A 24,542-nucleotide genomic window follows, 5' to 3' on the forward strand; every position below is an offset into this window, starting at 1 on the left:
CTTGAGACCATTAATATCTAGAGATGTGTATATATGTACATACATATGTATATATATGTATGTACGTATGCATGTATATGTATGTATATATGTACATACATATACCTTGCACTTGGAAGTGATTGTTACGGGATCCATCAATGAACTTGTGTCCTTGCTTTTGAATAGTTTTTAACGATTGCATGATTGTGGTATCCATCAATGATATTGTGACATTCTTTCTTGAATAGTGAAGCATAGAAAACCTATACATCCTTGTTGCTTGAATAGTTTCTAGTGATACATGTAGAATCTATACATCCTTGCTTGAATAGTTTCTCGAAACACATATGTATATATTTAGACTATAGCATAACAATGCCATCATTGCACTGCATAAACTGAATCCCCAAATAGTAATGCAAGGGTCCCAAATTTGATATCTCAAACAATGACTGCAAATCAGCCTTAATGGCTGAAATCTAATCTATATCGGGTCCCATAAGCAGCATACCATCAATGTTAGATCACCGTAGTACTACGAGCGCTACCACAAGAGGGGACGGCCTCATGCTCACCACAAGAGGGGACGGCCTCTGGCTCACCACAGAGGAAGAATGAGGATTGCCCCTCATCCCCTAGGCTATATAGTGTGTGGCCTGCCATCCACACTAGCCTGGCTGCCCATGACTCCGCATGGGCGTCCTCTCCCACTGAACCCCGGATGCCCACGTCCTCGGTGCTCCGACCGAGACGTTGACGCTAAAGTCCCGTCTGGCCATCCGGTCTGCCGTCGGTCACAGACGTTACAGCCTACGTGACAATCAACGTATAGAACGATGACCAAAAATGTGTCCTTACTCCTCTTCACATAGAGGGTACTCTCTATTGGACTGTTGCAAAAATCATTTACAACCAAGTATGCATGAATCTTCTCATACCATGCTCTAGGAGCCTGCTTAAGGCCATAAAGAGCCTTTTTCAACCTGCATACTTTAGACTTTTCTCCTTTCACAACAAAGCTAGGAGGCTGCGATACATACACCTCCTCATGTAAATCACCATTCAAGAATGTAGTCTTAATTTCTAACTGATGTACATTCCACCCATGGTGTGCTGCCAAAGAAATGAGACACCTAATGGGTGCAAAGGTCTCATCATAAAATCAATGTCCTTTTTGTTGGGCATACCTCTTTGAAACAAGTCTGGCCTTGTAGCAATCAACGCTACCATCTGCTTTGCGTTTTAACTTGTAAACCCACTTAGTACCAATGGCCTTGACATGAGGTAGAGTTGTCAAATACTAGGTGTCATTCTTGAGTATAGAGTTATACTCATCCTGCATAGCATGCATCCAATGATGATCATCCCGTGCTTCCTCAAAGGAAACAGGTTCCTCCTTATTACATAAAGTAGAAATGAAAACATGATCCACATGAGAATAATCTGCATGATGAGAACCTGCACGAGTTCTGCTAGAGGTAAAGGAGCTACCAACTTACTACCCCCCTCAATGTCTGCACAAGCCATTTTGGCATACGTCTAGATTCTTATATGGCTTCTCTCTCCTCATCCACTACATCCTCAATAATTGCCTCATCAAAAGGCTGATTTGCAGGTTGATTTTACACCTGAAAAGGCTAAATTTTAGCACTTGCTTGAGTATTCAATTACTCTACATATGGATGCCCTCCATTAAACAAAGGTAGGAGCGAATTAAACATGTCCTGTGAGCATACATTCTACTATTTTTTGCATGAAAGCATGGGTTGAACTTACCAAAATCCGCTTTGAGGCCAGATGGTAGAGTTTATATCCCTTGCTTTTTGAAATGTATCCCACAAATATGTATTTAACTTCCTTATGCATTGTTGCTTAGGCACAAGAGCATAAGCAAGACAACCAAAAACATGCAAATGAGCCATAGTAGGCTTCCTGCCATGCCAAGCTCTATAAGAAGTTTTAGACTGCAAGGCCTTGGTAGGGCATTTGTTCAACACATAGTTTGCGCACATAGTTGCCTTTAACCAAAAACCAATGATGAGGTAAATCTTGGGCTTTCACTATACATCTTGCTATCTCCATGAAAGACCTGATCTTCCTCTCAGCCACACCATTTTGTTGAGGTGTGTATGTCATTGTACATTGATGCCTTATGCCTTTTTCAGCCATATATGCATGAAATTCCTTGGACATATACTCCCCCCTTGGATCTGAACGAAGGCTGCCAACTTTACATTCACATGCATTTTCAGCCATGGATACAAAGTGCCTAAAGCACATAAAAACCTCTGACTTCTACTTTAATGGATACACCCAGCTATATCTGGAGTAACCATCAATAAACTGACGAAGTAGAGATATCCCCCAATATATGGTGTCCTCATAGGACCACATACATCACTATGTATAAGCTGTATTTTCTTAATAGCTCTCACAGATCTATCCTTTGGAAATGATGCCCGATGCATTTTACCAAGAATACACCCCTCACATACGTGTCTAGCAGGGGTCTCAAGAGTTGGCAACTCAGACACCATATCATGTCTTTGAAGGCATAACAAACTGCCATAATTCAGATGGCCAAATCCTTCATGCCATAATTCTACATCACGCATAGCACGAGTCGAGAGACTGAGCAAGCATTATTGCTGCAACTTCTCAAATACATCCATGCCATAATTCTACATCACGCATAGCACGAGTCGAGAGACTAAGCAAGCATTATTGTTGCAACTTCTCAAATACATCCATCTTGTATATAGGCCATGAAACAAGGTACCTGAGGTAATGATAGAATAACCATCATTTCTATCTTTTGAACTGTACATCTGTCATCCATAAATTTCACCGTCAAGCCTGGACAAGGCTAAGGCTAACATTGACAACAAGTTCTTCTTAATGCCTGGCATATATAAAACTTTGGAAAGAGTAAATGTGCCCCCATTTGTAGTAGTGAGCACAATTTTACCAATTCCTTTGACAAGATATGAGGAACCATTTGCACATGTGACGGTTCCTGTACTTGGGACATATTCCAGAGATGAGAACAATTTTTTTTATGAAGTAATGTGCTTACTAGCACCACTGTCAAAGTACCAAGCATCGGATTCTACCACTGACATGCATACAACAGAAGAGTCATGACTACTATGTACAGTCCATGTCCAATCATCTTGAGCAAAACTTATAGATTCATTCTTCTCTGCACTTGGTGCAGATCCATTAGCCCACAGCAATGCCCGATTCTTTTTTTTTCTCCTTCTCTAGCCTTTTCTTGCACTCATGTATGTAGTGCCATGGTCTCCTGCAATTGTGACACTTGCCCTTATTTTTAGGCATATCACCTTCTTTCTCTGCGTCCTTACGTGAGGATTATGATTTTGGCTTATAGCCACCATACGAAGAAGTTTTACCTTTGCCTTTGTGGTGGCTGGCACCAAAAGCTTGGTCACTAACTCGCATATTAGATCTGTTTTGCCTCGACTGCTCTTCTTGCAAGACTACTCAAACTAGCTCATTAAATGTAAGGGCATTTGGATTTCCTTTCATCATGAGTCTAAGGTAGACGTAAAACTGATAAGAATCGGGCAATGCATTGAGAACTGTGGGCACCAATGTACTATCAGGATATATCTCATCCACACTAGAGCGAGCTGCTTCTTAAAATCTTTGATCTTGGTCAAGAAGCTGTCCATTGAGTCTCCCTCATTCATGTGCTCAGACTCCAACTGTTTACGCGCAGATATGCAACAACACGTGCTTCGTTGCGCACCCGCTATAATGCAACAAGTGCATCCCATGACTGTTTTGAAGTCTTACATGACTGAATATGAGGAATAATGCTTCGCTTCACAGAAAGTGCAAGCAATGTATGTGTCTGTGCATCTCTTTCATCCCATCTCGTTTGAGCAGTAGTGGGAGGTACGGGTGGTGCATGTGGAGGAGCCACATCTGTATCAGATTCTACTTCAGATGTACCTGCAGCACCTCGTTGCACTAGTAGTTGTGAAATAGGACGAGTTTCACTACCACTGACCACATTCCAAAGGCCTTTAACAACCAGTACATGCCTCATCATATAGGACCACAATGGGTAGTTAATCCCATCAAGTTTGTCCTCTCAGGAGACAACATCAGGAGACAACATGTTGAATACATCACTACTGCCAGCCATGACTGCCAACCAAATGCAAATCTTTCAACACACTGCAAGTACTGATTCACTGAATGTAACCCCAGATGGCTCCCAACTGACTGAATCACCCGCAAAGGTTTATGAAAAATAACACAGAGTAGAGAAGAGAGTGTTACTGGTGAAAGTATGATGGTCAATGTTGTTGAAGACACTGTAGATGCTGCTGCACACCAAACCTTTACGCTGCACATCCCAAACACCCAAAATCGAGCAGAACCAATCCAAAATGACACCTCGCTAGAATGTTTGTAGAAAACTTGCGGTGCCCAAAACGCACCTTGAAAATTTTGTATACTTCATATACAACACACTACACTACATATCTTCTTCTCCTAAGAGGGTATCTCAATTGGAGACAGAAAAACAGGGTCGTGAGTGAGGAGGGAGGGAGACTACTAGATCAAGGGTCAAGGAAGCTAGCTCTGATATCAATTATTGGAATTAGGGTTAGGGTTGCAACAATGCACACACACAAGATAAAGAAGCTTGAGAGTAAACAAACTGACTAGATTAGAATGAACAAATGTGTGCCAGATACAAAAGATAAGTACACACCCCAAAATGAGTAAATAAGAGAGTGTAAATACGCATGGGAAAAAAAACCTCCTAGTGAGGGAAAAAGTGCACCAGCGGTCCTAAGTGTGTTCACAAACACCACATATAATGCTACATATGATACATCAACATCATCATATGTGTGTGTGCGCGTATAATACATCATCATGTGTATGAGTGTACAATACACATGAACCAAAGTAGTGTGCGTGAATCAAAGCTAACAATGCACAAAGCGCACATTGTGTGTTTGAACAAGCCCAAATAATGCATCAACATGTGTGGCACACCTCGCACATGTGAAAAAAATGACCAAGGAAGCTCAAAGCGCGTGAATAAACCCAAATACACTGTGGTGTCTTTGCAAGGGTAAGTCACTATATAATTGAGAGAGAGCAATGAAGCTTGACCAGTGATTTGTTAAGTGTTGTCTCTTTGTAGCTATGGCGGTTGTTTGCAGAGAAGCTTGCGCTGCACAATAAATCAAGAGAAAAAAATGAGAGTAGAGCGCTGATGATAATGAAGCCTTCCTCAAGATGATAATGAAGCCTTGAACAACTTCGTTGAATGCTGAGCTTGCCTCCATGTTTGCTAAGACGAAGGTGAGGATTGTTGTGAACTTGGCATGAAGGTTGTGAAGGCCACTCTATTTCCCCACACAACACAATGAAGAAGTACCACGATCGCGTATTTTCTTGATGAAAAATGTACTAAAATATTATAATCCACAATGTGTGCTTGCAAACAGTGTTTTCTCAACACTTTTCTTGTCGTCTTTACTTGCCGTACATCAAGATTACATGAATCTATGTAGATTTGTACTAATCCAATAGATTTTAATATTTGTCTAGACTCTTTGCAAGAAAGTGACAAGATTAGTAAGATTTTGATAAAGAATCACTTTACTATAGTTGTTCTAGATCAAGATTTGATTTTAGCACAATAAACTTTGCATAATTTGTAAACTTCTCTATGTAGATTTTCAAAAGCATAGTACTCTGCACTGTAATCTTCAATTCTGCATTGATCTTGAAATAGATCTTCACTTTCCTTTAACTCTGCACTTGAATCTTTAACTCTACACTTGAATCTTTAACTCTGCACTTGAAACTGTACATCAAACTGTATTCTGCACACTTTCTTGAAATTGCTACACCAAGATTTTATAATATTTGCAATTGGTCTCCAATATCTTTGATAATTAGTACCTTTCACCAAAATTGCACAGCAACAAGGAATCTCCCCAAGAATGCAAGAAACTCAAAGGAGTTTGTAAATAATAGCAGGAAACTAGGTTTTGTGTGAAGACTTGATGAAAATAGACTCTAATTCATGCAAAATTTATACAAAATTCAAGAAAATCAAGAAGATTTTCAAGAACATCAAGAAATGCATGAAAATCGAGAAAATGCATTTTGAAACTGCAAAAATTCCTAATCTAAGAATGATTAATACCAATCATGATCAAGAAAATGCATTCTAAAAAACTAGATTAATAGTAATTCGAAAGTGATTATCACTAGTCATGATTTTTTTAAAAATGAATTCTGAAAATTGAATTAAGAATAAGCTAAAAATGATTAATCTTCTAATCACTCCCTAAACAAGGATCTAATCTAAGAGCTCTAATACCAATTGAAATGGAGTAATCTAAAGCTGAGATATGGGATAATCGCTATGGATTAATACAAGATTAAGGAGATAATCTCATACAAGAACTATGATGTGTAAGTGAGTTAACCTTCCACCAAGATGATGGAAATACCCTTCCACAAGCCAAGGTATGAAAGCCAAGAGGCTCCAAGTTGAGATGACCAAATATCATAATATGTCCCAAAAATACAATAGTGGCCCATGAGCCCCCTTTTATACTTGAGCCCATGACCATGGTCCTAGACCTAATCTTAAGTTGTCGCTTCATCATAGCTAAGGTTTAAACCTTAGTCTAGCGAAGGTTTTTTAATTATTTAACCATGGTTAAATAATTAATGGGCGTGTCATGAATAGCAGTGAAAGATACTTAACGGTGATTCTTAGCTCTTCCTCATGGGGGTAGGGGCATAGATGTATACATGTTTTTTCACAATGCTCTTGATCTTGCCGTGACATTAGTTGATTTTGATCACAATTGTTGTGTGCTTTGTATAGTTTAACAAATAGTTGATTCAAGTATTACACTATAAACATATGTTTTTCTCAATTATAAACATTGTGCAAGATCATTGGGACCGTAAGCGGGTCTAAAACTTGGTGGTCAAGCAACTTAAGACTGTTAGCATGGACAATTTAAAGAGCTAAACTATGAAACATTAATTACATATAAACAATTAAGAAGGCTGGGATTTAGCTAAATTATAAAGCCTCGGTTTTTTTAAAAAAAGACCTAGGAGGAATGGTACATAGTCCCTTAGCAGAGAATCATAGAGAATGTAACACGTCAGGGAATGATTCGCACAAATTAGGGCACCAATTATATACAGGAAAGCACAAGGACATATAGTGAATTTTTTTTGATATAAGGTGCTGCAGATATTGGTCACAAGTGCTACTTGTACATGTTACTCTTGTCTTGATGTTTGCACATCCTTGAAAGAGGGATGAAGTAGGAGGTGCTGATGAAAGAGTTATTCTCTTGTGACAGAGTGCATCCCCCTTGTTTGTTGGTCAAAACAATGTACCACTTTGTTGCAAATCTTACGTCTTTTCTACTCATCCACTACAACATTCTCCTCTTGCATAAGTGATTCCCTAATCCTTACTTTTTGATGTTGCTCGCTTTTCCATGAAGCCTCGTAATAAGGAGGTGAAAAAGTACTACATAGCATATTCACTAGATAAATGTTAGAAAGCATTTTCACTAGATAAAAGCATTAGATAACGTTAGAAAGTGATACATAGCATTTTCACTAGATAAAAGCATTAGATAACATTAGAAAGCATTAGATAATGCTCGAAGGCTTTGAAACAATGCTACAAAGCACTCTAGCAGTTTGGCATAATGCTAGCTTGAGCTCTGCCAAATGCTAGAAAGCACCTTGGAGGGTATACATAGGTGTGGTAGAAATCCCTGAAATAGTATAACACATAAAAGAACAATAGATCTACATGTATAGATGGAATGTTGAGAATAAGTTGAATAACAACTTGCGGTTCATCAAGAAGATGAATCGAATGCTGCACAAAGATACTTCTCCTAATCCTTTGATTACATACATCTTTCTTGTTGGGAGATGCATGTCTCGATAGTCCAAAATTCAAACACAAGGTCCTTCACCTCTTGTGTAAGGGTGTAGTGATGTCATCGGCATGTTGGCAATGGCAACAATCCATCCTTATCAAGTGAGAGGCAAGATTTAACTGACAGGAAATTACTCATGTGGTTACCTAACACCTTTGAGGCCTTTACAATACTCACATCCTCATAATCAAATGTTCTACTTGAGTTCATCAACATCATGATAGGAGATCTTTTCAAGAAGAGCTCATTTGAAGATCTTGATTGCTTAACTCGTGTTAAGGTGTTGTAGATATTGGTCACAAGTGCTACTTTTACATGTTACTCTTGTCTTGATGTTTGCACATCCTTGAAAGAGGGATGAAGTAGGAGCTGCTGAAAGAGTTATTCTCTTGTGACAGAGTGCATTCCCCTTGTTTGTTGGTCAAAACAGTGTACCACTTTGTTGCAAATCTTACGTCTTTTCTACTCATCCACTACAACATTCTCCTCTTGCATAAGTGATTCCCTAATCCTTGCTTTTTGATGTTGCTCGCTTTTCCACCATGAAGCCTCGTATTGCTTGATGAGGACCTTTGAATGACTTGTACATGAGATGTATTGCGTAGCTTTCTCTACAGGAGTGAATGCATTCTTGGTCCAATTGCATTGCCATCACTTCAAATGAGTTGTCACATGCAAGGATCATCTATGTGCCCACCATAGATCCACCTCTATAAAAAGGGTGGAAGTTAGTTGAAGGGCAATGAGAAATTTTGAGAATATGCATTTTGCAGCTACTATTTGTCAAGAATGCATTCTAGTCATTGAAATGGAAATGAGAAATTCCTCAGGCTTGTAACAAACTAAATGTATGTGCACCTTCTTGTTCACACTACACGAGAAATTGAATTGTTATTTTTAAATTGATACACCAAATCCATCACACAAGAAGCCAGACCACATCAAGCTATCTAACACAGTGCCCCCCGGCCGACCCCCACATACACACCACCGGGGAAGGGCACGGCTCCGGCCTTTTCTCCTCTCCGTGCAGCGGACATGAGTGGCGTTCAAGAGTTTGCACGCGCAACTTTATCTACTAACTGAAACGCTCAATTACGCGCGCGCGTGCAGGTTTACAACAAGCTAATTTTTCAACTCACAAAGCTATCCTCTTCAAATCTACAACCAAATACCTCATCCTCACCGCTTTATTGTACGAGATCTTCCAGATTAATCTTTGCGGAAGCGTGAGAAGAAGCAAAACAGACTTCAAACAGCAGCTGGCAGAAATGGTGCGTTTATTTTTGAATCTGTCATCTTTTGAGCGTTTACAACAAAAAAATTGGTGCACAAATCTTATTGAGATAAGTGATGATGAACACAGGAAAAAATCGAGAGCTTGTCAATAGACAACTTGAAGATGGAGAAAGATGCCGCTGTTAGAGCGAAGGTAAACTGCCTTTTTGTATACATCCGGTTTAATGCTCATAAAAGCCATGTTTGAAATATAGATAGGCCATTGTGGACTCCGGAAACAGCTTCGATGTCTCTTGAAATTATGATATTGTACGTTTGTGAAGTTGCGTGCAAGTGTGATAAACTCGACAGTAGTTAAATCTGTTTGTGAAGTTGTGAAGTGTGATAAACTCTACAGTAGTTAAATCTGTTTACTACTCCCCATAAAGGAGAACGCTATTCTTTCTTGTTATTTTCACGGGGAAGAGAGGGGTGGGGGGGAAGTCTCCTGCATGGATGGCTGCTTTGGGAGGGGGACTTTACATTAGGGGACGGGATATGTAAGGGGAGCCTATTTCTTGGAGACCTGAGAGACAAAGAATCCCCTCTGGGTCTGCGAGATCTCCAATCCCAAGAAAAAGTGGAGTAAGCCTAAATCGGTCATCTCAAACTCCTTTGACAAGGTAGCCTTCGTCACTGCAATGTGCTCCACATGACCGCCGGTGAGAATGAGGTCATCCGCATAAAGGATGATCAATGTGACCATGCCACGTTCCCGAAAGAGAGTTAGGATCTGCAACTGATCTGTGAAATCCAGTCCGAAGAAAGAAGGAATCAATCTTTTGATTCCAAGCCTTGGGAGCCTGTTTAAGACCATACAAGGCCTTCTGCAGCCTATAAACCATCCCTTTTGATCTTGGAACCTCAAAGCCTGGAGGCTGCTCAACATACACCTCCTCCTACAGGTCACCATTAAGGAACAGAGATTTCACATCCATTTGAAATACAGGCCACTGCTGAGAAGAAGCAAGGGCAAGAATTGTCCGAATCGTGGTCATCCTCGTTGTTGGTGCAAAGGTATCCTCATAGTTGATGCCTGGCCGTTGAGCATAACCCGTAGCCACAAGTTTGGCTTTGTGTTTGTCACCGACCCATCTGACATATACTTGGTCTTAAAGACCCACTTGATACTAATGACAGACCGTTTCGACGGCCTTGGAACCAACTTCCAAGTTTTATTCTTCTCTATGGCATCCAGTTCCACCTGCATGGCTTTCCTCCAAGTATCCTGTGCAAGGGCTTCCTCGACAGAAGTGGTCTCTTTGTCCCGCAAGATACGAGACATCAAAGCATAGTTTACATGTAAGAGCTCTGCTAAATGAGATCCATTCTCTGTGGTCCATTCGGAGGGAAGCTCTGTAACATCTGACTCCGGTACTTGAACAGAACGCGAAGCCTCTTGCTGCGGCGGGGGCTCATCTCTAGCCGCGGGCTCAACCTCCTCAACTGACTGAGGCTGTCCAGCTGGAACAATTGATTGGGAATCATCATCAGAATCATCCGGGTCTCCAAGAAGTGGTGGCTGGAAACTGGAACATGCTCATCAAAAATCACATCTCTGCTGACGACGACCTCGTTCCTCTCTGAATCATACAACTTGTATCCCTTAGAAAGAGAATTATATCCCACAAAAATAAGCTTTTGGGACTTTGAATCAAGCCTCCCCCCTTTGCTTCTTTGGAATGTGAACATATGTATCACTCCCAAACACACGGAAATGGGAGACATCTGGTTTCCTGCCAAAATACGCCCCAAACGGGGTTATGTTCGGTACTGAAGTTGTCGAAGAACGGTTGAGGATATGGACAGCCATAGCCACAGCCTCTCCCCAAAGTGGATGAGGAAGATCATGATGCTCGAGCATCGTTCTCGCCATCTCCACCAGAGTACTGTTCTTACACTCAACTACATTCTTTGAAGGCGAACCTGTATTGGCCAACTCTCGCTTGATGCCATGTTCCGCACAAAACCGCACAAATGCATTGGAAGAAAACTCTCCTCCTTTGTCAGCCCGAAGACTCTTTATTTGCAAGCTGGACTCTCTCCACCATCACATGCCACTCCTTAAACCGAGAAAAAGCTTGGTGGTTAAAGTGGAGTTGGAAAAGATGGCATCTGCCAAAATAATCTCTCCAGTGGAACACTCAAGTGGCTCTTCCCAATGGTCACCACGCCCAAAAAGAAAACAAATAAAATTCGGATATGTGTTGATTTCAGTTCTCTCAATAAAGCCACAAGATGGGTTTCCTCTTCCTTTCATGGACCGGGTTCTGGAGGATGTGGCTGGTTACAACCTCTACAACTTTATGGATGGGTTTAGTGATTACAACCAAGTGGTAATCCACCTTGATCACCAGGCCAAAACAACCTTTGCAACACAATGGGGCACATACTTCTATAATAAGATGCCCTTTGTCTTGTGCAACGCGCTAGCCACATTTCAACGCTACTTTCCTACATGCTTTCATTGATGATTTTTCCAATTTCACCGGTACTCACTTATCCACTTGTATAGAAGCCTTAGTTGAACACCTATCTCAATTATCATTAATATTTGCCAAATATAGGTCCTCCAAGCTGCGCCTTAACCCTTTTAAGTGTCATTTTCTAGCAGTGCAAGGTACCTTACTTGGTCATATAATCTCTGCACAAGGCCTTGCACCTCACCCCGACAAAATTGTAGCCATCCTCAGGTTGCCCCCTCCCATCAGTCCCAAAAGTACTCAAGTATTTGTTGGCCCACATTGGTTATCACAGAAGATTCATAAGAATGTATGCTGACATAGCCCTACCATTAACCCTTCTAGTCAGTACCACAGAATCCAATGCTTTGCTTATCTCAAAAACCGGCTAACTGAGGCTCGCATTCTCATTCCACCTAATTGGTCCATCATCTTCCGTGTTCATACAGATGCCAGCCAAACTGGTGTTGGTGCAGTATTGGCCCAACCAAGCCAGGAACATCAAGTGGACAAGCTAATCTACTATGTCAGCCGCTTACTCAACCAGGTAGAAAGGAATTATAGCACCACTGAGCGGGAAGGTCTGGCAATTGTCTACGCATGTCAAAAATTTCGGCACTATCTTTTGGGTGTTCATTTCATTGTCATCACTGACCATCATGCATTGAAATACCTTCTCAACAAACCGCAAGTGGTTGGGAGGGTGTGGTGGTGGCTCGTCCTTTTTTAGGAATTTGACTTCGAAATTCTTCTTCGCTTGGGCAAACATCATGCATGGCAGATCATCTTTCTAGAATTGACACCGGAGAACTAGCCACACCCAAGGTATTGATGATGACCTACCTGATAATGTCCTTTTCAAAGTTAATGTTGCCCCAGGCTGGTACGGGGATGTGCTCTTGCTTTTGTCTACATGCTCCTATTCAGATTCCAATCGGCCTCTCCCCCAAAGACAAGCTGCGTTTGCTGGTCAACAGCAGGCCCTTCCAGCTTGTGGCCAGTCAACTGTACAAAGCAGGACATGACGGGATTCTCTGCCAATGTGTCAGTCCTCATGAGGTGCCACATTTGGTGGAAGATGCTCATGCTGGTCTAGTAGGTGGACACTACATAGGTGTAACCACAACCATCCATCTTTTTCAATTAGGATTGCCCGAGCGAATGGACAAGCCGAGAGCACCAACAAAAAGTTGTGCCAGCTTTTAAAAAAGATGTGTTCCCAGCACCCAAACAAATGGCCGGAACCTCTCCTTGGCACCCTTTGGGCATACCGCACCGTTTATAAGGCCACAACTCAACACAGCCCTTTTCAATTAACTTTTGGCTTGGAGGCGTTCTCTCCTTTTGAATTCAATAGTGGATCACCCAGGGTAGGATCAGTGGCCACCCTGGCTGCCCACTCGTTGCCACCTTGGTCCTTCACTTTTGGACCGGACAAAAGTGCCAGCTACTGGATCGGTCCAGCGCATTGCATTGACCCTTGGGCCAGGCGCACCACTTGCACCACTTGCACTGACACTACAACGATGCACCACTTGTTTCTTGTGCTAGCTTAATGAACACCACGCTCCTTGGCAGTGACGACAGGGCCACTTGATGGTCACCCTTGGACCCAAAGGCCAAGCGGTATTGTACAAAGGGATATGGGATTGTGTGATGGGGATCATTCTGGCAATACTAGTCTCATCTATTTCGTGTTCTCATGTTCTTGCCATTCTTACTGTTCTTGCTCATCTGTGTGCTCTTGCTCATTTGTGTTCTTGCTCAATTGTGTGTGTTCTGTGTGCTAGTGAGCTATGCGTGCGCCCCATAGCTCTCGTTCCTCCTAGCTTGTGACAACACTTGAGGGCATATTGCCCTAGAGGGGACCCTGTGTTCGCTGTGGTGTACACTATGAGGGCAAAAGGAAGAAAGGACAAAATGTATGAGAGATCACAGCAAATCAACACAGCATGAAATGAGTGAGTGTATGTATATATTTTGAAATCTAGTACAAGAGCTCAGTGTGAGGCTCTGAAGGAGCAGAGAGGGCTGCTGTCACGTGATAATGCAGAGGGTGGAGAAGGCCACAATCCAAGGCAGATGGTAGGCTGCTGTCCTGAAGAAAAATTTGGCCCATTTTTTAATTATTTTAGTTTTCAGTGGTCATTGCTCAGTATGGATGTTAGATGTTTCTTATTTCATATGCGCACACACACTTTTTTTTAAAAGTGGAATCATAATTATATTAGATTTACAAGATGACTATCCAAAGTAGATAGTCCCAAAGTACATCAACTGAAGATGTCAATATAAGACATATATACATCATGATCTATTTGGTCAACCTGCATGCAATCGAAGAAAGATTGATGCAGGGAGTACCGAAAAAAGAAAAAGCAGAAAAAACCGCATCACCGAAAACTGCATGGTTGCGAACTTTCCATAGTGTCCATAAAGCCCAGTAGCGCACCCATGAGAAGAAAAGAGACAACTATGGTGTGGGCAAATGAAGACCAAATAGCCAGAAAAACTTTCCAAATATCATATTTGGAAATCTAGCCCGCAGAAGCTGGATGAGAGGAAGAAAAAACTGACGAGAAGAAGGACAGCTCCAAAAAATATGAATGACTGTCTCCCTGGAAGCAGAGCATCTATGGCAAGTGGATGAGGATATGTGTCTGCGTGCCAGAAACTGTCCTGAGGGAATAACAGCCAAAAGAACGCGCCATAAAAAGAGCTGTTGTCGAAGAGGAAGCTTCGACTGCCAAAGAGATCGCAATCGTCTTTTCCACCACCAAGATGACCGATGCATATGCCAGAAGAGGTTTGCCCGTTCAGAAACCGAAGGCAATGGCAACAAATGTTTATACAGACCAGCAACTGTAATATCAGATAGCCTCAAAGGATGGCATGAAGAATCAAAAGAGGAGATAGTCCAATCCTGCAGCAGGCGATCTCGAATTTCCAACAGTGGAATCGGCAAAAAAGGCTGAAGCATCTGAATTATATCACGCCAAAGACGTCGATAATGAGGTCCCAAGCCATAATGTGCAACAGCCTGTGGAAAAGAAAGAGAGGAGCCATTAGGATGGATGACATCTCCCACAGAGGTAACACCCTTTGAGTGGAGAAAATATGAACGCTGGGGTTCTTGCACCGCCAGGGGAACTGAAAATGCTTTGGACCAGTGGATGCTCTCAGCGCGGAGAGAGTTGCCTTGTAAGGAGCCACGACCATTCCATTTTAAATTTGAAAGGACAAGCTTCCAATCAGCAAGTAAGCCAGAAATGAGAGGACAACCCTTAATTTTGCCAGTAATGTAACCAAGAATAAAATCCCAATGAGTAGGTTGCCAATGGCCAAAAGCGGAAGTCGTCAGATGAAGTAACAAATGACGGATCATCGCTGTCCAAGGCTGAGTGCCTTCCAGAAATTGAAGCATCAGTTTACCTCTGTGGGCAAGAATATGCACCTGTAAATTAAGGATATTTAAGCCTCCATGCATTTTAGGGGTGCACAAACGATTTGCCGAAAGCAAACGTACACTCTTTTTCCCCTGCTTCGATCTCCAGAATATCTCAAAGATGATGAACATAAATAATTTCAGCTCCCCCTTAGAAAACTTGATGAGAGGAAGGTAGAACTGAATATAAGCAACCAAGATGGATTGAAGAATCCGTAAACGAACATGCAATGGCCATGTTGCAAGTTTCAAGTATTCCAACTTTTTCTTGAGCTTTGCCAAGACCCAATCTGTTTGTTGACGGCGAGTGACTGACCATCCCAAAGGATATCCCAAATGCCGATTCAAATGAGTGGAGTGAACTATTTCTCCTGGCCATAGCAAATTATGCCACTGTTTTGAATGCAGAGGCAATAATTTAGATTTCTGAAAATTGATTTCTAGGCCAGCTGCAAGGGCAAACAAAGAAAGAGCCTGCATCAATGTAGAGAGATCCTGATGTGTGTTGCGAGGAAGAAAAAAAGAATCATCAGCATATGCCTGAGCAACCAACTGACGTCTATTCTGAATGTCCAATCCATGAAGATTGCCAGTATCAACCAAATGATCTATATAAAGAAGCATGGGATGCGTCGCTATAGCATACAAAAGAGTACTTAAAGGGCATCTCTGCCTAACTGAACGATGCAAAGTCCATAATTCTGAGAGATCTCCTGACAATATACAAGCCGCCTGGCTATCAGCAGAAAGCCAGTAAATGATATTCTGCATTTTTTCTCCAAATCCCAGAGCACGCATGGTTTCTTGAATGAACCTCCATTTAATAGTATCAAAAGCCTTATCAATATCCACTTGCAATAATAAGACATCCTGCTACGTGTATTTGGCATATTCAATGCCAATATAAGCATTCGCAATGTTATCTGTAATGTGCCTGCGAGGAATAAATCCATACTGTGCAGAATGGAGTCCATCATTCAAGCAACCCTTAATGCGATTAACAACCATTTTACTGATAATCTTGTATATCACCGGCATAAGGGTAATTGGTCTCCAATCTACCAAAGACTGACATAAGTGTTTTTTAGGCAACAGCTTCTCTAATCCTTTTTTCGAGGAAGCTGGCATTTGCCTTGTCTCCCAGGCAATGTTTACCATATGCAGCAAAGGTATTTTGAGGGTGTCCCAATATGCAAGAAAAAATTCAACTGTAAGGCCATCCCATCCTGGAGCTTTCCATCGGCCACAAGACCTGATTGCATCAGACAGTTCTTGTTCAGAGAATTTTGTTTCTAGTTGTTGCGCCTGAGTAGCAGAAAGGATGGGGGATACATGCTGTAATAACCGATGACGTGCATCACACACTTCCATGGCGTGAGAATCGTCCTCACCAAATTGAGAGGAGAAATGGGTAACACAAGTCGCAGCCAATTGTGCTCGGGTGGAGGTCCACGTGTCATCTGAAATTAAAGTGCGACATATAGATGCAGCTTGTTTTCTGGAATGTAAACTCTTGAAATTTTTTTTGGAAGAGCAGCCTTTGTCCAAAAGCGCCTGTTGTCGTGCCCATATCTCCCATTTGACAAGCTTTCGGTGATCATTTACCTGAATACAGTGACGAGCTTGACATAAAGAAGTGGCTTCAGCCAAAGTTAGGGAGCGAAAATGACTAGCTCGATTAACGATTGGCATGTTTGCTTAGCATAAGCAACAGTCTGTCTCCATCCTTCCAGATACTGTTTACCATAATCACAGATGACTGATTGCATGCGAGCAATAAAAGCTGTCCATGCATAATCCAAATCAATGAGAAAGGCTATGTGGAAACAGGAGATGATACTCAGCATGCCATTACACATGTTGGTAGTGTACCATTGGTTATGCATAATGGTCAAACAAAATCTATGTCAGATGTATTGTATGTGCCTTCTATCACAAAAAGCTTGGCCTCAGTTGGTCAAATGGTGGAACAGGGATTACAGGTTCGTTTCAAAGAGCATGGTTGCTTCGTTGAGGATTTCAAACATGGATGTAGAGTCATTGCTAAAGGCAAGAAAGAAGGCAGGTTGTTGAAGCTGGATACTGGGATTCCTGAGCTAAAATCAGCCATGTTCTCTAAAAGCAGAAATGTGGTACAGGACATTGATATGTGGAATAAGAGGATTGGACATGTCAATATAGAAAGATTGAAGAACATGAAGGCAAGAGGCATTGTTAGTGGGCTGCCAAGATTCAAGTATGATGGGAATATGCATGTTTGTGAAGCCTGTCAGTTTGGAAAGCAGGCAAGGTTGCGGTTTCCTAGAGAAGGAAACATGAGTAGCAGGCGGTTATAGGCCAGACATTGGACACCTCAAAGTTTTTGGATGCATAGCTTATGTACATGTGCCTGATGAAAGAAGAAGGAAGTTGGATCCTAAGGCAGAAAAATGTGTATTTGTTGGATATGCACAGGATCGTAAGGCATACAAATGTTATAATCCACAAATTAGACAAGTGGTCATCTCACGAGATGTGGTGTTTGATGAGCTTGCATGTTGGTACAAAGCAAAGGATGAGGGTGTCATTGAGTCACTTGAAGCTGATGTGCATGTGAACTTGCCACAAGCAAGTTCTAGTTCTACTTCTATGTCTGGGCCAGCAGCAGAAGCTAAGAGTAGTACTGTACGTCCATGGTCATGACGTTTGAGACATGAGAGTGTGAGCACTGGGAGTAGTGCTGTGGATAAAGGAAAGAAGAAGGTTGAAGGAATTGGAATCACAGGTTATGAGTCATCTAGTTCAGAGAGTTTGGATGAGGAGCTTGGCATACCTGTTTTACGCACACCTGGTGCAAGGCAGGATAGATATGTGCCACCACATGCTAGAGTGGCAGGTGTTCAGAGTGACCCGCATGCATTGCGGAGATCCCAAAGAGTCAGATATCCAGTTGACAGGGTGACATATTGAGATTTTGCTATGTATTGTGCATATATGACATCTGAATGGAGAGAATTAGGGTTTCATGTGGGAGACACATACACAGAGAAGAAGAGAGAGAGAGAGAGAGAGTTGTGGGGATAAGTCAACTCAAGAGTATGAGTGTGTGACTCCCCTATCACACATGTATACTTGCACTAGTACACATAGTGCACTTAGTACATTAAAAGTACTAAGTGTACTATGTACTATAACTTATGGGCTTGTACACACTTTAAGGGTGGGCATAATGCCTTTACCCCAACAACCTCCCACTTAAAGGCAAAGTGCCCTTAAATGAAGGAAAACCAAAGTCAGCATGTACACAATAATATACAAGGCCATGTTGAATGGAGAGAATTAGGGTTTCATGTGGGAGACACATATACAAAGAAGAAGGGAGAGAGAGAGAGAGAGAGTTGTGGGGATAAATCAACTCAAGAGTATGAGTGTGTGACTCCCCTATCACACATGTATATTTGCACTAGTACACATAGTGCACTTAGTACATTAAAAGTACTAAGTGTACTATGTACTATAACTTATGGGCTTGTACACACTATAAGGGTGGGCATAATACCTTTACCCCAACAACCTCCCACTTAAAGGCAAAGTGCCCTTAAATGAAGGAAAAGAAAAATCAGCATGTACATGATAATATACAAGGCCATATCAAGGGTGAAACTGGCCTCATCCAATGCCCATCAAGTGTCTGCAATGAGCAAACCCCTCTGGAGGCAAACTCTTTGTCAACAGATCAGCCGGGTTGTCATCCGTATGAATCTTAACAAGCTGAATTTGCTTGTTCTCTATCACCTCTCTGATGAAGTGATACTTCACATCCACATGCTTCGTCTTTGCATGAAAGACAGGGTTCTTTGCCAACTGGATGGCACTCTGACTGTCACAATGCAACGATGGAATATCCCCTGTATAACCCAAATCAACCACTAACCGAGATAGCCATAATGCCTCCTTGCAAGCCTCTGTGGCTGCAATATACTCGGCCTCTGTAGTAGATAAGGTAGTGCACTTCTGCATCCTGGATATCCATGACACAGCACCTCCTGTGAATGTAAACACATAACCGGTAGTAGACTTCCGGTTATCTAGATGACCGGCATAATCCGAATCCGTGTAACCATGCACTAATGCATCCTGTTTGCCAAAGCAAATGCACATATCCTGTGTGCCCTTCAAGTATCTCATGACACCCTTCACTGCTTCCCAATGCTTCTTGCCAGGGTTGGCCATGTATCTAGAAACCACTCCCACTGCAAATGCAATGTCCGGCCTGGTAGCAACCATGGCATACATGAGACTGCCACAAGCTGAAGCATACGGAATCTTGGCCATATCAGTCCTGTCACTATCTGACTGTGGGCTGTCCATAGCACTGAGTTTCACATATGGAGGCAAAGGAGTACTAGTCTTCTTCCCCCCATCCATATTGAACCTCTGCAAAACTTTGCCAATGTATTCCTTCTGAGACAAATACAACACATGCTGATTTCTGTCCTGAAGTATCCGCATACCCAAAATGTGATTTGCATCACCTAAATCCTTCATATCAAAGGTTTGATGCAGCCTCTTCTTCAAGGCATCCATCTCTTTACGAGATTTCCCGGCAATCAACATATCATCAACATACAAGATGAGGATCAATAGACTGCCATCCAAAGCTTTCTTGGTGTATAAGCAGTGATCTATGTCACTTCTCCTGAAATCCTGGGATTTCATGAATGTATCAAATTTATGATACCATTCCCTTGGTGCCTGTTTGAGCCCATAAAGACTCTTTTTCAACTTGCATACAAGCTTCTCCTTTCCATTTACTGCATAACCCTCTGGCTGTTGCATATATATCTCCTCATGGAGATCACCGTGAAGAAAAGCAGTCTTCACATCCATCTGAATCAAATCCAGATCATCATGAGCAACCAAAGCTAATACAGCTCTAAGTGTGGTCATTTTGACCACTGGAGAGAAGATCTCATCAAAGTCCACACCATATTCCTGCTTGAAGCCCTTAGCCACTAACCTGGCTTTGTATCTTGGCTTTGCATCAGGTGCAACTTTGAGCCTGTAAACCCACTTGCATGGCAAAACCTTCTTGCCTGTAGGCAAATGCACCAACTTCCATGTTCTATTTTTGTGCAGAGAATCCATCCCTGACTTCATAGCACGCTCCCAAAGAGCCTTGTCTGCCCTCTGTAAAGCCTCCTTATAACATGAGGGCTCCCCACAGTCAGTGAGCATCAAGTAGTCAACCCCTGGAACAAACCTGTCAGGGGCTCTGGAGGGTCTTGTGAACCTCCGTACCCAATGACCATCATTTGCAGGTTGCTGTCCAGCCTGCATATCACCTATTGGTGGCTCGTGTTCCATGCCATAAGGTTGAAAGATCATGCCCGGTATCTCCTCTAACTGTGGGATATCCATAGGGATATCTTCTGCCATCTCTGGCTGTCCATTTGGACCATTTTCAGCACCATTTAAGGGTTGGTTTTGTTGCTGTAATGGCTGATTTACAGCCCTTTGTTGTTGTCCATGATGTCCATCATCATCAAATATGACTCTGCCAGGCTCCTGTTGCCTTGCAGGCTCCTTATACATGGATGTTTCATAAAAAATGACATCATTGTTGCGTATAATCTTTCTATTCACTGGATCCCAAAGTCTATACCCCACTTCACCTCTGTCACCATATCCTAGGAATATGCATTTGTGAGACTTAGGATCAAGTTTGGTGCGTATTTCCCTGCGTATGTGCACGTACGCAACGCAACCAAACACTCTCAAGTGCTTGTATGACAGAGGCTTCCCTGTCCATACTTCCTGTTGCACTTTCCCACCAAGCGACTGCACATTATGGTCTTCTATATGAGAGTGGTAAAGGCTTGGATATACATGGCTACACAGATGCTGATTGGGCAGGTAGCTCATATGACAGGAGGTCTACTAGTGGTTATGCCTTTACACTTGGAAGTGCTGTGGTGAGTTGGAGTAGCAAGAAGCAACCTACAGTTGCTTTATCCAGTACAGAGGCTGAATACAGGGGTGCAGCCATTGCTACTTGTGAGCCAGTATGGTTAAAGAATCTCTTGGCAGATTTGGGTGAGCCTATTGATGGGGCAAAGTTGTCATTCATTGTGACAACATGAGTAGTATATAGTTGGCCAAGAATCCAGTGTTTCATGCGAGGACCAAACACATAGAGGTCCAATATCACTTTGTCAGAGAGAGGGTGCTGGATGGTACAGTTGATCTACAGTATGTGAAGACTGATGAGCAGGTGGCAGATATCTTTACAAAGCCACTGAGCAGGGAGAAGTTTGAGTACTTCCGTACTATGTTGGAAGTACATGGGATGAGCTTGAGGGGGAGTGTTGAGAGTCTTGATATCCCAAGCTCATCTACATCTTCATCTATGGCAGTACATCATGAGCTTGAGAGGGGCTGTTTAGATTCAAGCTCGATGTCAGTGTGAGCCAGCTATGCTATGTGCTGGCATGTTAGGTAGGAACATGTGTGAGACATAAATGACCGCGTCCAGCTGGTCATAGTGTATGGACATTAGCTAGGGTTAGATGTGTGTGGACACAACTCATAGTGTGTTGTGTTTATTATGGATTATGGCTTTATGCATTGTGTGAGAAGGGAGATGGTTTCCCTCTATGGTTAGGGTTTGCAATATACATTAGGGTTTGCTCCTGTGTGTGTCTCTCCTCTTCCTCTACCGATCTTTCAACAAAAATACCATCAGGATGTTGGACCACCTCCATGCCAAGGAAATATGAGGGAAGACCGAGATCAGTCATCTCAAAAGTTCGTCTCAGCTGTGCCATGATATCAACCACTTTTGCTTAATGTGAACGAGAAATGATGAGGTCATCGACATACAATACTAGGTAGCAAACCATCCCCTGATCTGTGTGGATATAGATATTGGGATCACAGTGAGATGGTTAAAAACCTTAGTTGCGAAAAAATTTGTCGATGTGATAATACCACACTCGGGGGGCTTGCTTAAGCCCATAAAGAGCTTTATGCAGGCGGAAGACTTTGTCCTCATATCCATGGAGTGGGAAACCCGGAGGTTGGTCAACATATAGCTCTTCCTTGAGAATGCCATTGAGGAAGGCACTCTTGACATCCATCTGATAGACTGGCCATGTGTGGTGTGTGGCTAGATTGAGTAAGAGATGGATTGTTGTCATTCGAGCGGTAGGTGCGAAGGTCTCGTCGACGTTAATGCATTCTTTTTGGCGAAAACCTTGCACCATAAGCCGGGCTTTGTATTTGTCCAAGGTACCATCGGCTTTAAATTTGATGGGAAAAATCCATTTGGTTCCAATGACCTTCTTATGATGGGGGCGACCCACAAGGGACCACGTGCCATTACGATCAATGCTTTCGAGTTCTTGTTTCATAGCCTGTTTCCAGGCTGGCTGTTGGATAGCATCTTTCTATGATGTTGGCTCATCATGCGCCACATAGTCTGCGGAGAAAACAGAGGCAAATGAGGCACAAGGAGTGAGCGTGGTGGACTGACGAGGACCGTCCAAAGGGGTATCATGGGGAAGCATGCCAGAATCATGCATGGTCTGTTGGCACTAGTGGGGTAAAGGGTCCCGAGGTGGCTGTTGGGAGGAGGAAGGCTCTTCAAGAGGTGGAGTAATAGTTGACTGATTGGGTTCATGTGGCACAGTCGGAGATTCTTGTTCGGATGGTATGGGCAATGGAAGGTGAAGTAAATCCCGCTCATCAACGACAATGTCTCGACGAATGAAGACTTTGTTCGATCTTGGACCAAAAACTTCGTAAGCCTTTGATTCAGAAGAGTAGCCCACAGAAATGAGCAACTCACTCCTTGGCTCAAGCTTGACCCTCGTTTCATTCGGAGTGAGTGTACGCATGACACCCAAAGACACGGAAATGGGAAACAGTTGGTTTTTCGCCATAAAATGCCTCAAACGGGTCCTGTGAGGAACAACGACCATGGGGCAACGGTTCAGAAGGTACACCGCAGTGTTGATTGATTTTGACCAAAGGCGTTCAGGCATCTCGTCTGCAAAAAGCATGGAGCGTGCCATATCCATCACAGTTCGGGTCTTGCGCTCGACCACTCCATTTTGTGAGGGGGAGTTGGTGGAGGTGAGTTGGCGTTGAATGCCTTGTTCTTGCAAGAACTCAGTAAATTGATGGGAGATAAACTCACCACCATTGTCACTTCGAGCAATCCCAATTGAGATGCCCATTTGATTAGTGACTAACCGAACCCACGTGGAAAAGTATTGGAAGGCATTTGATTTATGCTTTAGGAAATACACCCATATGTACCTCGAATAATCATCAACAATTAGCATGTAGTAGAGAGACCCATTCAAGGAGGGGGTTGGGGATTGCCCACTCAAGTCGAAGTGAATCAACTTGAGGATACCCTAAGCACACGATGTGGGAACGGTGAACGATGTTGCTTACCCATTTGACATCGCTGGCAGACATCCTTTGTTAGTTTGAGGCTAGGTATGCCTTCAACCAATTGGGCTCGAGATAACTCAGAGTGTGTCATAGGGCAGGTGACCATAGCGAAAGTGCCATAGTCGTTTAGTGTCCGAAGGAGCTTTGGTCACATAGGCACGAATCCAATGAAACTCAGAACCCTTGGAAGATGGTTGAGATAAAAAAGTAGACATCCTGTATAAGCCATCCTTTTGTGCTTGGCCACGGGCAACAAGACCGGTAGTCTCATCAATTACCTCTACAACTCGCTTGTTGAAGTAAACTCCACGATTGAGTTGGGTCAGCTGGGATACAGAAAGTAAATTGAGGCCCAAGTTAGGAACAAGATAGACATTGTCCAATGTTACTTGGTTTGGACCTGTATTAAAACGGTGCCAACAGATTTGATGGGCATCAGTGTGTTGTAGCCACATCAAACTTCACCCTTTGCAGGTTGCTGAGGGATGAAAATGTCAGCATTGCGTGCCATATGGTGTGTAGCTACACTATCAACTACCCAAGTGACCGGATGGCCATAGGGAAGTGTTGGGTGGGCTTCGATGATAGGCACAGAACGATCATCAGGTAACTGACAAATTTGAACGAGGGCGGACGCTTCCACACATGGACTGCCTCGTCTAGGTTGTTGTTTCTTCTTCCTTCTAGAAGAGTGACCAAAATCAACCTCAAATGTGACTTGAGCGACATTGGCCGAGGGGTTGGGATGTGGTGTAAGAGATGGCCGATTAGACATCTCTTCCGGGGTGGCAAAAGAAACTGACTGGGTGGGGGGGGCCTTGAGCGACTTGACTAGTGGGTCGTCATGGAGATGATCTAGGCCAATTCGTACCATTGCCTTGTTGCGGGTTCCTTGGGGGGGAACCCTATAGAGTAAGTGCTGGATTGAGGTACCCCCGCTTGACC

The 24,542-nt window shown here is 42.8% G+C and overlaps 1 protein-coding gene across 5 annotated transcripts in view; it reads left to right on the forward strand.

Moving 5' to 3' along the window:
• Positions 1-8,897: 8,897 nt before the first annotated feature.
• The window catches only part of LOC147630690 (myosin heavy chain-like protein), a 97,512-nt gene continuing 81,867 nt past the window's right edge, over positions 8,898-24,542 (forward strand). For 2 of the 5 annotated variants that reach the window (XM_086810645.1, XM_086810648.1), the window contains exons 1-3: positions 8,946-9,083; positions 9,182-9,244; positions 9,337-9,402. In XM_086810645.1, coding sequence (XP_086666771.1) covers positions 9,242-9,244; positions 9,337-9,402 — 69 coding nt within the window. In that variant the 5' untranslated portion in view covers positions 8,946-9,083; positions 9,182-9,241. Of the gene's footprint in view, positions 9,245-9,336; positions 9,403-24,542 lie in introns of all 5 variants that reach the window. The other 3 variants (XM_086810644.1, XM_086810646.1, XM_086810647.1) reach the window with 2 other exon arrangements.

The sequence above is a fragment of the Cibotium barometz genome, chromosome 16 (genome assembly GCF_041138505.1).
Source record: "Cibotium barometz isolate CiBa-2024 chromosome 16, ASM4113850v1, whole genome shotgun sequence".
NCBI classification, from domain to species: domain Eukaryota; kingdom Viridiplantae; phylum Streptophyta; class Polypodiopsida; order Cyatheales; family Cibotiaceae; genus Cibotium; species Cibotium barometz.